General features: G+C 36.4%; 2 protein-coding genes across 2 annotated transcripts; both read right to left on the bottom strand.

Annotated features, from left to right (window-relative positions):
* Positions 1 to 5,918: 5,918 nt before the first annotated feature.
* N7478_011576 (uncharacterized protein) lies at positions 5,919 to 11,972 on the bottom strand (the record flags this gene model as incomplete). The annotated part of the gene is made up of 2 exons (XM_056927790.1): positions 5,919 to 8,833; positions 8,897 to 11,972. 2 exons carry the CDS (start codon positions 11,970 to 11,972, stop codon positions 5,919 to 5,921), a joined length of 5,991 nt encoding a protein of 1,996 aa, XP_056774838.1.
* A 1,224-nt stretch (positions 11,973 to 13,196) lies between these two features.
* Positions 13,197 to 13,553, bottom strand: N7478_011575 (uncharacterized protein; the record flags this gene model as incomplete). Its single annotated transcript, XM_056927789.1, has 1 exon — positions 13,197 to 13,553. One exon carries the CDS (start codon positions 13,551 to 13,553, stop codon positions 13,197 to 13,199), a length of 357 nt encoding a protein of 118 aa, XP_056774837.1.
* Between the last annotated feature and the right edge of the window lie 540 nt (positions 13,554 to 14,093).

The raw sequence follows: 14,093 nt of genomic DNA, 5'->3' as shown, positions 1-14,093 counted from the left end.
AACCCTAGAAGAAATCTAGCTTCCCCTAGAAGAAGAAAAAGATAAATTAATAGTAAGTTAAGACTAAATCTCTTCTAAATTACTAGTATTCTAGGATATATTTAAGATATAGAACTCTAAAATTATATTACTATAAAAAGAGATTAATTACTTAATTAAACTTAAAGAAGATATATTATCTTTATATAGTCTAATCTATCTCCTCTTATAGATAAAACTTATAAAGTTATAGAAATATCTTAATAAAAACTTAATAAATAATTAAATCAGACTATTAAAGAGCCTAGTTAGTATATCTATCCTATTTATATCTAAAAGAGATAGAGAACTATAGCTCTATATTAATTATTAAGGTCTAAATAAGATTTTAGTTAAAAATTAATACTTTCTATCCTTTATTTTAGAGATTCTTAACTATCTTTCTAGGATTTAATTCCTTAGTAAAATTAATATATAAGATATATACTATTAAATTTATATTAGAGAAGAAGAAGAATAAAAGATAGCTTTTTATATAAGATATAGTTATTTTAAATATATAATTATACTATTTAGTCTTATTAATATATCTATAATATTTTAAAACTATATCTATACTATACTTTATAATCTTCTAGATATTATTTATATTATATATTTAGATAATATTCTTATCTTCTCTAGGATCTATAAAGAATATATAGAATATCTTTATCTTATACTTAAAAGGTTAAGAAAAGTATAGCTATTTATAAAAGCTTTTAAATATTAATTCTATAAGAAATAAGTTAAATTCCTTAGTTTTATTATTATTTAAAATAATATTTCTATAAATCTAGAATAAGTTTAAGCTATTTAAGAATAGAAGTAGTCTATATTCTATAAAAAGATTTAAGTCTTTTTAAAATTCTATAACTTTTATTAAAGGTTTATTAAAAATTACTTTTTAATTGTATTACTACTTATAAAGCTTCTTAAGAGAAGTAAAGATAAGAAAAAACTAGGGAATATTAAACTAAATAACTATAAATTAAAAGTATTTTAGGATCTTATTAATATCTTTTTAACTATATCTCTTCTATAATACTTTAATCTAGAGAGACTTATTTAGTTTAAAACTAATATTTTAGATTTTAGAATAGATAGAATCTTTTTATAATTAGATAATTAAAAAATATAGTATTTTATTATTTTCTGGTTAAAGAAATTCTTATCTATAGAATAGAACTATATAATATTAGATTAAGAGCTATTTATAATTATTTACTTATTTAAATACTAGTATTAATATCTTAAAGAAAACTAATATTAGATTAAGATTCTAATAGATTACTATAATCTAAAGTTATTTATAGATTAATCTAAGATTAATAAAAGATAAATATATTAGTATCTTTCTCTTACTTTATTTAACTTTATAATATATTATTACTTAAAAAAGACTAATCCTATAGATAGATTATTCTATATTCTAAGAGAAAAGAAGTCTTTATCTATAAAGAAGATATTAAGACTAATTTATAAGAGAATTATAGTTAAATTATTTATAAAAATATAGTAGTTTATTACTAATATAATATTATTTAGAGAGGAAAGTAGAGAGAAGTAGGGATTAATAATTATAATTATATTAATTTATAAAAATCTATTATTATCTTTTTTCCTAACTATAAGTAACTTAGTTAATAACCTAGAGTTAAAGCTAAACTAGATTTAAAATAATATTATTATTTTTATAGATTAGAAGGATCTAGAGAAGGCTATAAATAAGTCTAATAAAGCTAATTATTTAGATCTAGAGAATAATAAAGAAGTTTTTCTAAGTTAGGATTATAATATAACTAAGTTTTTCTTAAGTTAAGACTATAATATAATATATTATAAGGTTTTAAATTACTTTTAATTTATATTTTTTTAAATAGTAGCTACTATAATTATAAATAAAGATCTATTTATAGATAAATCTCTAAAAGAACTAAAATTATTAATTAAAGAACTCTAAGATAAGAATAAGATAGTCTAGGAAAAAATTAATATAACTTAGAAAGATATTCTATAAAGAAAGTATTAAAATATTAACTTTAAGAAACTTTTATATTATAAAGAATATCTTTATATCCCTATTATTAAGAATCTAAAGTAAAAACTAATTAAACTTTATTATAATAAGTAACTTATAGAATATTTTAGAAGAATATATATAGAAGAACTTTTAAAAAGGAAATTCTATTAGAAATATCTATTAAAAGATATATAAGAATATATTAAAATATATCTAATATATTAAGAAATTAAAATATCTAAATATTATTTCTATAGAGAACTCTAATCTCTTTTTATATCTTATAGACTATTTATAGAACTAAATATAGACTTTATTATAGGATTTTTAATTATAATCTTTAAAAGAAGGAAATATAATATAATCTTAGTAATTATTTATTAACTTATAAAATTCTTTTAATTCTTTTTTATATTAATAATAATATCTATAAAAGATCTTACTAAACTCTTTTTTAATTAAATTAAACTTAAATATAAAAACCTAGAAGAGATTATCTTTAATTAAAAGCTTATTTTTATAAATAAGTTTTAATTATAACTTTATTATTATTTTAAGATTAAATTATAGTTCTTTATTATATTTTATTCCTAAACTAATAAATAAATAAAAAGACTTAATTAAGTTTTAGAAGATTATCTTAGATATTTTATTAATAAAGAATAATTAAACTAGATCTAATTTTTTAAGATAATATAATTTATATATAATAATACTATTAATATATTAATTAATAAGATCCCTTTTTATATATTACTTAGATATAATCCTAATTTCTAAATTTAAATTCCTAATAAAATACTTAAGAAAAAGATCTCTAATACTAAAGAATAAATAAATTACTTTTAGAATATCTATAAAGAGACTATAAAGAAGCTTTAAATTATATAAAAAATATAATAAAGATCCTATAATAAAAATTATAAGCTAAAGAACTTTAAAATAGGAATTTTTATATCTCTTTTAATAAAGAATCTCTACTTTAAAGCTAAAAAAAAGAAGCTATCCTCTTATTAAATTAAGTCTTTCTATATCCTTATAAAAATTAGTATCTAGGTTTATTATATTATATTACTAGAAAAATACTTAAGATTATATAATATCTTCTCTATCTCTCTTCTTAAACTATAGAATAGCTAAAATAATAATAACTTATAAATACTAATACTAGAACTTAAAAATAAAGAAAAATAAGAAATTAAAGAGATTTAAAATAAAAAAGTTTTTAATAAAATACTATATTACTATATAAAATAAATAAAATAGTCCTTAGAATATAATTAATAAGAACTAGTAGAATATTTAAAAAATATAAAAAATATAATAGCTTTATTTAAGAAAAACTAAGCTTATAAAATAATATCTTAATAATACTAAAAACCTTCTGAAACCCTTTTAAATTACTTTTAAATTAATATTAGATAAAGAAAAGCTATATTAGATAAGACTATTTAGTTAAAAAAGGGAAGGATAAGTAAGATAAAAATAATAAATTACTATAGAATTTTATACTAAACTATAAGTATCTTAATATTAATAATTATTACTATTATAACTAGAGTTAAAATAACCCTAATTAGAGTTATATTATATTAATATCCTACTATAACCTCTATAAAAAAGGATTAAATACTACTTTATTAGAGAGTAAAACTAATATTATTAATCTATAAATATAAAAGATTATTAGAATAGTAAGAAGATTAAGTAAAAGATAAACTAATCTTAATATTTAACTCCTTCTATTATTTAATAATAAATATAGTATATACCCCTATAGCTTAGTCTATATTCTATAAATTAAAATAGAGCTTATAACTAGAAAGATAAATAAAGATTATCTTTTAAAAAGATATTAGGAGATAAGTAGATCCTTTTATAGCTATAGTCTTATTTTCTTTACTTTAGATAAGTATAATACTACTAATAATTACTATAGTAGTACTATTATTTTAAACTTTATATATCTAGTTAAGAATTAACTAAAGCTAATATAAATTATTATAAATTCTATAAGATATCTAAAATAAATTAGTACTAAATTAAATATAACTTACAGAAGAACCTTATCTAAAAGTAATTTTTACTATATTTTTTATATAAAGTATAAATAATTAAGTTTATATAATCCTAGTTATAATAAATCTTAAGAATAGTATCCTTAGGAGAATAAAGAGCTATTTTAGTAATATATTTGATATAAAATATAAAAGAAGGGTAAATAATTTAATTATAAAGAGAATATAAGCTAGTAGAAGTACTAGTAATACTTTTATTACTTTTATTAATCCTATTATCTCTATTATTATTACTATTATCTCTATCTCTAGCCTAATCTTTACCTCTAGTTATATAATAACTACTATAATAAGAAGGATTACTGAAAATACTAGAAGTAGTAGTCTTAGATATATTAAAATAAAATAAAATAAAAATAGAGAGTATAAAGATAAAGAGTCGAGAATTAAAAGCTAAGAAAAGAGAAAAGATAAGAGTTAAAAAGATAAGAGAGAAGCTCTTATCTTAAAGATATTAAAGAACTTATATTACTTTATTTATATCTATATATAAAAATATCTAAAATAATATTAGTCCTAGAATCTTTATTTAATATAATATTACTAGATATAAATTACCTAATTAAATATAAGTTATATAGATAATTAAGTCAACTATTATTAAAAAGAAAGGATAAATTATTATAGGATTCCTGAATCCCTTTAGGTACGATTCGGGTATAATTTATAGTTACTCTATAGGTAAATCTACTATAATATACCTATTAATATATAACTACCCTAAGCCCTAGTAAGCTCTAGTAATATTAAAACGTACGAACAATAGCTACGATTCTTGTCCTGCAAGAATCAGTTCTATATATCAACTATTCTATTTGATCTCTACCATCTGATATCCTTGCCTAGTCACAGGTCTCTAGCCTGACAACTTAGTAACCATTACACGTTGTATAAGTCTAGAATATAAATCTATTAGACTTGTAAAGATTAATTCTATTAGACCCTAACCCACTTTTATTTCCCTATACTTAAGGAATTTACACTAAATCTATTGGTGTCTAATGGAATTACCCCTATGGGTTAGAAGTACTACCAAAAGCTTCGATGAATGTTCCTTATATGAATTGCTAATATAAGCTCACTGCCTTCGTGTTCGCTATGGTGTTAAGAGGATGTGCATCCGTTAGTTACTGAGGTACATATGGAGTTGAACAGCCTAAAATGCTCCGTATTTAGTAACTTTTGCGCGAGGAATCTACTGTAATGCCCTGCTCCAATCCCCACATCGGTTCGGGTAAAATGAATCTACTTCTGGGATCCCGATTCCGAACGTCCCAATGGCTATGTCATTGCCGTTGTCGTGTGCTTGATTCTTTACCCAGGCTTGGCTGGGCTTGTTTTACGGTTTCTGGGACTCTGACTCTGTTGGCTGCACCTATAATGTAAGGGAGTAGATGACGTAATGGATGCCAACTGCTTTGTTCTTGTGAGATCATTGAAGTTGTGTTTTGGTTGTGCGTTTGCATAAAATGGATCTGAGATTGGATATGGTGTTTCGTACTTTGCTCTTGCTGATACTTCGCGAATTTTGTTAAGCTGCTTCTCTTCTCGGCTTTGTCGGCATCGTATATCAACCAGTTGACTTGAAGGAACTGAGTCTTTTACTATCTAAGTTATTTACAGAGATACATGGTTTAAAAATAAAAAATGAATGTGCTATAACTACATAATCTACAGCAGGCAGCACATTTATGCTGCAGACTCAAAAGTTTCAAGATTCTCACTCTATATTCTAATATGTCATCTGACGTCTCATTCACTCAGTCAAAATCTAATGGACTCCGTAAATCACATTCTACTCAATCATCTCGAGCAAACAACGCTAATATCTCCTCCTTCTCATGTGTAGCAGCAATATCCAACGCCGTAAGTCCGCTCTTATTCTCCGTCCAAGGACTAAGCCCCAGATCAACAAAGATCTGGAACAGGTTCGCTTCATAGTCATCAGCCTCATAGTCCCAGTCTCGATATGCAATCGCATGTAGAAGTGTATTTCCATCATTATCAACTTCCCGCAGACCATGCCACTCAGCCATTTTCGCACAGTCCTCTTGATTAGCGTAACGTTCCGGCATGTCATTGCACCACGATCCATGCCAACTCTTCGGTGCCTTGACGAAGCTGAAAAGGGCCGTCTCTCCTTTCTCATTTCGTGCCGCTGGGTCACAGCCTGCGTTTAATAATCTGTTATATAGATTCCAGGCAGGTGTGAAATGATCTGCGCCATTTTCTGTCTCGAGCTGGTACTTGCGGTCGATGTTGCTGTAGTCCATCACTAATACTGCAACGTAATGGAGTGCCGTCTTGCCCTTGTGGAATACCTCTAGTGGATTTGCACCTGCATCGAGGAGAGCAGTTACTATATCGTGGTATGTAGCAGTGGGATTATCCACGTTTCCGGAACCGCAATCAAGTTCCGCGATGTAGCTTTCGTCTGCATATTTCTTGAGTGCCGATCGTAGTGGTGTGAAGCTTTCATGGTTGCAGTGTGTTGTCTCAGCGCCATGCTCTAGAAGGGCTTGCACAGCTGAAAGGTACCCTGTGCGAACGGCGTGATGGAGTGCTAATGATCCAGACTTATCGATGGCGTTTACATCAACATCGAGGTTGGTAAGTGCTAGCACGACTTTACCCTCGTCCCTTTCCGGACATTTCATACATGCTTTCAATAAAGGGGTGCAGCCTTTTCCGTCTCGAGCATTGAGATCCAGTCCCGTAGAAACAAAACGTTGTATACAGTAGTTTGCGCGGCAAATATCATGGAACGCGGTCGATTCATTGTTGTACATTGGATGGAGTGGATTGGCACCGTATCGAAGAAGAATCGACAGAGCTGCTTCGCTTGCCTTCGGGTTAGCCGCACTGACTAGAGGGTTGTGACTGTCTGTCCCATTCGGGTCAGCGCCAGACTCCAAAAAGAGCTCCAGGACATCATCGCGCTTGCTGGAGATTGCGGCGACGATTGGTGGCCCGGATTCAGAGCCTGCGGACAAGGAACCTCCTTTTTGAATGATAAGCTCTATGATCTCAACAGACCGGTTAACGTTAATAGCAATGTTGAGTGGAGAGTTTCCGTGTAGTTGAATATTAGCGTTAGGATCAGCACCATGCTCGAGAAGGATCCTAGCTGTGTCGTCGCGCCAATGCCAAGTGTGCCTAGCAAGTAGTGCAGAATGAAGAGGTCTATCGTGTGTAAATCTGTCCTCTGGTCCATTCGGAGTCGCCCCGGCACGAAGAAGGATGGAGAGACCATGTGGGTGCCACCAACGCGATCCGTGGGCCAATTTGATCAATGAATTTGTGAATGCCTCTTTATCTAAGACATCTGGGATAAAACTGGCTAAGTACTCAATCATGGATATGTTGCATAGGTCTCGATCCGTGGCATGCTTCAGAAGGGAAGGAAGAAGGCTGGGCATATCCTCAACGTGTGGAAGCACCTGGGTCATGACAGAGGTCCAGCCCCACCGTGCAACCAAATGAAGTGCCGAGTCGCCCTTCTCTTCGACCACTTTCACTTGTTTAGACGTGAGGACCTTTCCGATCAGCTGCTCGTTTCCAGTTGAGAATACTCTTTCGAGAAACTTGACATGGTTTTCCGGGAGCGAAACATTGTCCATTACCATCATTGGAACAGATTCAGTCAGAGCCATCAGTAGCTCTGCTGGTTTATCAAAGGCAGTGGGGCTCTCAGCTGAGGTGGAATTTCTCAGTTCGTCGACAATATCAGCACAACCCAACATTGTTGCCACGTCTATGGGCCAATGCCCATTTTCATCAGCAATGGTTGGATCTGCACCAGCTGCCAGAAGAAGCTGCACCACCTGACGAACGGATCTATTAGATCTCTCATTTGCGACCACGCTGCTTCCTCGCTCTATAATGTCCTGCCAAGCCAGTTGCCCATATCTTGCCGGGGACTCTCTCATGCGTGAGGGGGCAGCATCGTACATGCGTTGAGCCTTTTGAGCCTCTTGAGCCTCTTGCGCATAGTGCAATTCTGCAGCTGCATGCAAAGGTGTTCGATTTCGTTCGTCTCTGATTCCCACATTTGCCCCTGCCTGGGTTAATAGACGGACACATTCGGGCTCGCCAGATCGAGAAGCATAATGCAGAGCCGATCGCCCTTTCAAGGTCAAGCCATCGATGTTGATTGAATTCTCGACGTAAAGCTCGACCAAAAGGCCAAGGGCGTTACTTTGGCCTGCCTCCGCTGCAAAATGTAGAGGAGTATGCCCTTCGGAATCGCGGGCATCCATTTTAGCCCCAGCCTTGATCAATGTAGTTGTATTCATGTCAGATATAGCAGCTGCCAAATGAAGCGGAGTGATTCCTGTCCGATCCATGGCATTCACATCGCATGGGATTGAAGGTTGAAGCAGAAATTCCACTCGCGTCAATATGTCAGCAATTTTATACCCGTGACTGTCCTCCTCCCAGCCGCAGTCTTCAATGGCGACTGCCAGGTGTAGGGCCGTTCGACCTTGGTTGTTTCTCGTCTGCACGGGGCACCCCAAATCTAACAAGTTCTTACATCGAATTTCTAGCGTCTCCCACTCCGCAGCATGCAGCATGAGTTCGTGAATTATCGAGTTGCCGTCTTTGTCAAGAGCGTGAGGGCTAGCTCCAGCCTGGACGAGAATATTTGATATCTTAGTACAGCCATCGCCCCACTTCGTTCCACCATCTTTGTGTTTAGCAACCCAATGCAAGCCTTTGGGTTTTCAGTTAGCGCTGCGCACAATATCACTACAAACATGGCATCTAATCAACTTACCGGATTTTCCTTCGTTGTCCGCTTCATGGGGATCTAAGCCAAGCTCCAAAAACCTTTGGAACATATGGTCGCAGTAGTCCCAAATATGTTCCCATTTCGAGAGTACTGTCAGTAGCGCATTCTTCCCTGTGAAGTCTCGCGTATGGATAGACATCCCATACTGTGTCATTAGATTGAAGAGTGGTACAGGGCTATTCCATGAGTTATAGTAATGGAGAAATTGGAGAAACGGAGTTCTGCCAAAGGAATTTTGAAGATTCACATCTGAGGACCTAATCCAGTCCTCCACAACTGGAAGCTTCCATCTGCTAGAATCCTTGAGAAAATAAGACAAAGCCGTATTCCCCACTAGATCTTGCTGGTTAAAGTCGGCATTAAGCGCTTTGAACATGATCGGATCCGTATCATCCAGACAAGCCGCTACCATCAATGGTGTTGCGCCATCTGTACGTCGTGGGGCGTTTATATCCATACCAGAGTCAGTAAGGATCCGAAGAACTTCAAAGGCCACCAAGTCCCTTTTTGCATGAAGTGGGGATGCACCAGTATTATCTAATGTCGATACATCGGCTCCATTTCTGAGAAGCGTTCGCACGGATATCCAGGGATCTGTTGCTTTGGCGTCATAAAAGTGAGGCCAGAAAAACAGAGCAGATCGCCCCAGGTGATCAGTTGCATTTATATCACAGCCTGCGGCGAGAAAAACATCTAGAACGTCATTCCCGATGCGATATTTCTTCTTGGTTTCCTTCCTATTCACTTCATATGAATCGAATGTGGAAGTGAGGAGATGGCTAGGCCCTATAGCCCACCCGTGCAAAGGTGTGTAGCTTGGCGGAATTTTGGACTTGGACAGACCAAGCGAAGAAGAACGTGGCTCGGGATAAGTGTTCAAGTTCATTGAGAGTACATTGGCATCCGCACCATGGTTTAGTAGGCACTTGACAGTATCAGATCGGCGCTTTTTAGACGCAGTATAGAGAGCAGTGTTACCATCAGAATCCCGATGATTGATCTCATCTCGAACATCTGGACTCTGTAACAAAGCTTCTACTGCCTTCAATTGTCCCCCTAGAACGGCGGTGTGGAGGCCTTGTAAAAGATGAGATTTTTGGCAGTAGCTCATTAATAAGACCAGAGTCTCGATATGCCCCAACCTGCATGCAATCAGGAAGGGGGTTTCTTGGATTTTCGGTGCTTCGTACGATTCACCATAGTATCTGTATTTACCCCCAGAAGAGTCTTTCTTCTTATTGGTTGTTAAGTCCGCTCCAAAAGCAATGAGACTCTGCAATACCTTGACATTGTTGTATTCTGTCGCAACATGTACAGGCATTCCATCATTAGATCCGATATCATGGCGCGCCTGGTGCTGAAGCAGCAACCTAACCATATCATCGTGGCCCCTCTGTATCGCGTACAAAAGCGGTGTTAAATTGAAGGTATCGCAAATGTCGGGGCTTGTTCCATTTTGCAGAAAATGGCAAGCGAGGCGCTTCATTCCGTAGTGTGTCGCAATAAATAGAGGGGGGATGAGTTCTTTATCTTTGCGGTATGGCCTTTCGTATGAGCATTCGCAGTCGTAACGCCACAACCTCTCCCAAAACTCGAAAGTGGGGTTTTCAGGCTGAAAAAATTCAATTATGGCGTTGAACAAGTTGTCATCAGACTCAGGCGCATTAGCGGCATGGAAGAGCCACTCGCTGACAGAATACTGAAGAAAGTAACTCTCCAAGTATATCTCTGCTCTTTTCTCGGTTTTCACTCTCCCATACTCAAGGTCTGTAAGAGGTATACGTTCTTTCGGCGTAGCATTCTTCAAATACTGAAGACATGTCCGCGCAATCATTGCATGTACAGAGGGGGAGTCAAGGGCCGCAAAATCCCGCTTCTGGTGACTCATTTGTGTGTGGGCGACATCGCGATTAAGGGCAAATTCTGTGAGGGAATGGTGTATAATTTGAACAACCCCATCGTCACAATCTTCTAGTAAAGGTCCACATGTTGTGCGGATACCCATTTTAGCAGCTATGCTGGGGTCCAGACCACCGCGATTGGGCAGAGAATCAACCATAACGGCAAGTTCAAGAAGTCGCATAGGGCGTGAGGAGTGTATGACCCATTCGAGAATAAGCCGTTGGAAGTCTGAACTCGTTCCTGACCGGGATGCATGTTCATGTAATATATCACTGTACATATCTCCTAGTCCGTCTGGAAGAGCATCAATCTGAGATGAAATATCATCTGGGTGGAGAAGCAACTTGTCGAACATGAGCCTAGCATAGAGGAAAAGTCCTTTGCCACGGTCGCAAATGGCTTTTTTAAGTACCTCCGCCGTCTCTAGAGGAATGCCCAGCTGTGAGTCCTCTAATCTCTGTGTGAGATAGACTGCAATATCTCTATCAACGTTCCGCCGATCAAGGCGCAGATCAACAAGGCAAGCACCATTCATATGTCGCTCGACGTGGGGAACTTGGCGACTAGTAAGAAGGACTTTAACTGTATCTGGGGTTTTGCGATTGAGAAAATCATCAAGAAACTGGTCAGACTCCTTTCCTCGCTTCATCTCATCCAACGCATCGACGACACAGAAAACCGGCTGCTTAATCGATCCCAAGCAGGTGATGAAACTCTTCCAAAGATTCTCGAATGGGACAGAGGCTACCGTGTAGTGTTTTTGCATAAGCTTCTTTAGGGATGCCACAAGAGGAGGCGAATAATCGACAAGCTCATGGCAGAAGTCTTGTATCAAAGAACGAGGACTGCGATTTGTTTGTATGATTTCCCTGAAAAAGAAAAACAGCACGATCCCATCACCCCGTCGTCGTAGCCGACTGATCAAACTCGCTGCGACCACAGACTTTCCACAGCCTGGGATTCCTCGAATCCAGATATTTCTCACTGCGGCAATCTGGCTCCATTGCTTATACTGAGGCGTTTCCAAAATCCACTCCCCCGTACCTCGAGCATGCGAATTCAGGTGTTTCCTATACTCACTTGCCGGGCTGTCTGAATCAGTTTTCTCAAGCCACGTTTTCAGCTCTTGAACAGTTTCTTTGCATTCTTCTTCGTCCATTTGCAAGTCTTGTGTGAATCTTATGTCAGCTTTTGCTTTTCCAGTTTCAGGTTGATGGGGAGGGATAGAAAAAGAATTTTACCTGATTTTTGCACGACAACATAGTCGGATACATCGCGATTCTCATCGGCCGCCATCTTCGAGCAGCAATGTTGCAAGCACTGGATCCCCTGAAAAACGTACAGCTTTAGACCAGCCGTGGGTGGATATAGGAGGAAAGATTTAACGAAGGAGTCATTTCAAAGCTGTTTTTGAAACACCCACCCCGCTCAAAAAGACAAATGTTAACAGGATTAGTCAAACTGGGGCCAGAGCCCCATGAGGGGGAGAGGGGGCCAGACAGGGTGAACACAGCTTTGCTGATTAGCAGCCGCATTGTGGGGCTATTGAGCCGCTAGCATCATAAACATCGTCGGGGTGTGGGTTTTCGATGGGTCAGAATCCAGAAGGATTATCCATTCTATCACGGAGATCATGAACAGTATTGGGATTAGTTTTTGCAGCATACGATAGCTGAAGAGATGGGTCTTTCGTGGGTATAGGGTTTGTCATGGTACGATAAAGTACAGAATACTTCGATACAAACAGCAAACGATCGTGGCTTGCAATTGAGTCTTTAGTATGGACCTCAAAATACCCCGTGAGTAATGTAAATCAACCGTCTAGTACCTGTATCGTGGATCTGAACATTGAAGTGGAGTGGGCATATCTCCGACCGCTTCGAAGGTTTTACCGACACCAAGAGATTCCATGTTTTCCGTTGATATATTCCAGCAGTGCCAAACATGTCAATCGTTCAAAGAGAGTCATAGTACATAGTCGAACCATCTTATCGTTTCGGTTTCGTCCGATACTATTAGTACTAGTAATATAGCTGGATGAACATGTGCCCTGTTTATGGAGAGGGGGGATAAATCCAGGGACCTCCTCCATGATCAGACTTAAGTGTGGAATTATCAATCCAGATTTCACCACAAATAGAAACCCCAGAAATATGAGTACTTAATATATAACGTCACAGTCCATAAAATAAAGCAAGGTTCAAAGATAATGTGCCTTCCGTCCATGGTAACGAAGCTGGTGTCCACAGCCTCAAACCACCAAGAGAGACACGGTCCATAAGATTGATTGGCAGATTCCAGACACAACGTTTCCCCACAAGGTCGTCCCATGCCGAGCCTTGCTCATTGCCTTCATGGGGTATGGGCCCCGAAATCGAGCGGATTAAAAATCCCAACTAGTGGAATATCCTGTAGTACCTTCTTCATCCGCGTATTCTTCAGTGCTAGAGTCGTATCCGTGAGCGAGCTCATCCAAGACTTCATATGCCTCAGTCTCCGCGATGTCGTCGTCAGCGTCGGTTGAGACTGAATCGAGAGGTTTGATCCCCTGGACATGCACCCTCAATTTGTGCTTGCTCGCTTCGAGTAAAATCCACTTTGGCAAATTTCGACGATTAACTGTCAGAACCAGTTTGATCTCTTTTTGTGGTTCTGTGCGAACAGGCACTCGCTTGTCAGTGTCGCCCATGAGAGTGTAAGTACCCTTTTCGTATTCTCCATGCATTATCACAGCAGCCATCGGATCTTCAACTTATCACAAACGCCTGTGTTGATTAATTTGGAGTAAGAAAGAGAACACACACGAAAAAAGCAAAATACAAAATAAAAAATAACAGCATTTTATAGGGTGGATAACAACTCTGCGAAAAATCGCGATGCTTATCAATAGGAGAGCCCCTTACCTGGTGGCAGATTGCCCAAGCACTCAATCTCACCCGAGAGACCTGATCAGATATCAGGCGGTACATCTGAGACACCCTCGCTAGATTGGTCTTTAGTGAAAGTCACTCAATCCCTCTTGAGACCGAGAATAAGGGTGACGCTAGATTGCACGCGATCATCGCTGCTTTGGGAGATGGCAGGCTCTCAATCCAATTCTGGATTTCTTTTCAAGACCCATTGCCTAGTCCGCGATCACTTCTGATGCCACTCCATCATACACATCGGGGCTCTATGCAAGTTCGGGGCCTTAATCTCCCGTGCTGGTCACGATGCCTTCCATCCCGTTCAGATCATCATATATGGAGTGTTTCATCGACCGGGAGGAATCTCCCGGGTC

This window comes from Penicillium angulare (assembly GCF_028827245.1).
Source record: "Penicillium angulare strain IBT 27051 chromosome Unknown utg000008l_segment0_segment0, whole genome shotgun sequence".
Taxonomy (NCBI): domain Eukaryota; kingdom Fungi; phylum Ascomycota; class Eurotiomycetes; order Eurotiales; family Aspergillaceae; genus Penicillium; species Penicillium angulare.
This window is presented reverse-complemented; position numbering and strand designations above follow the sequence as displayed.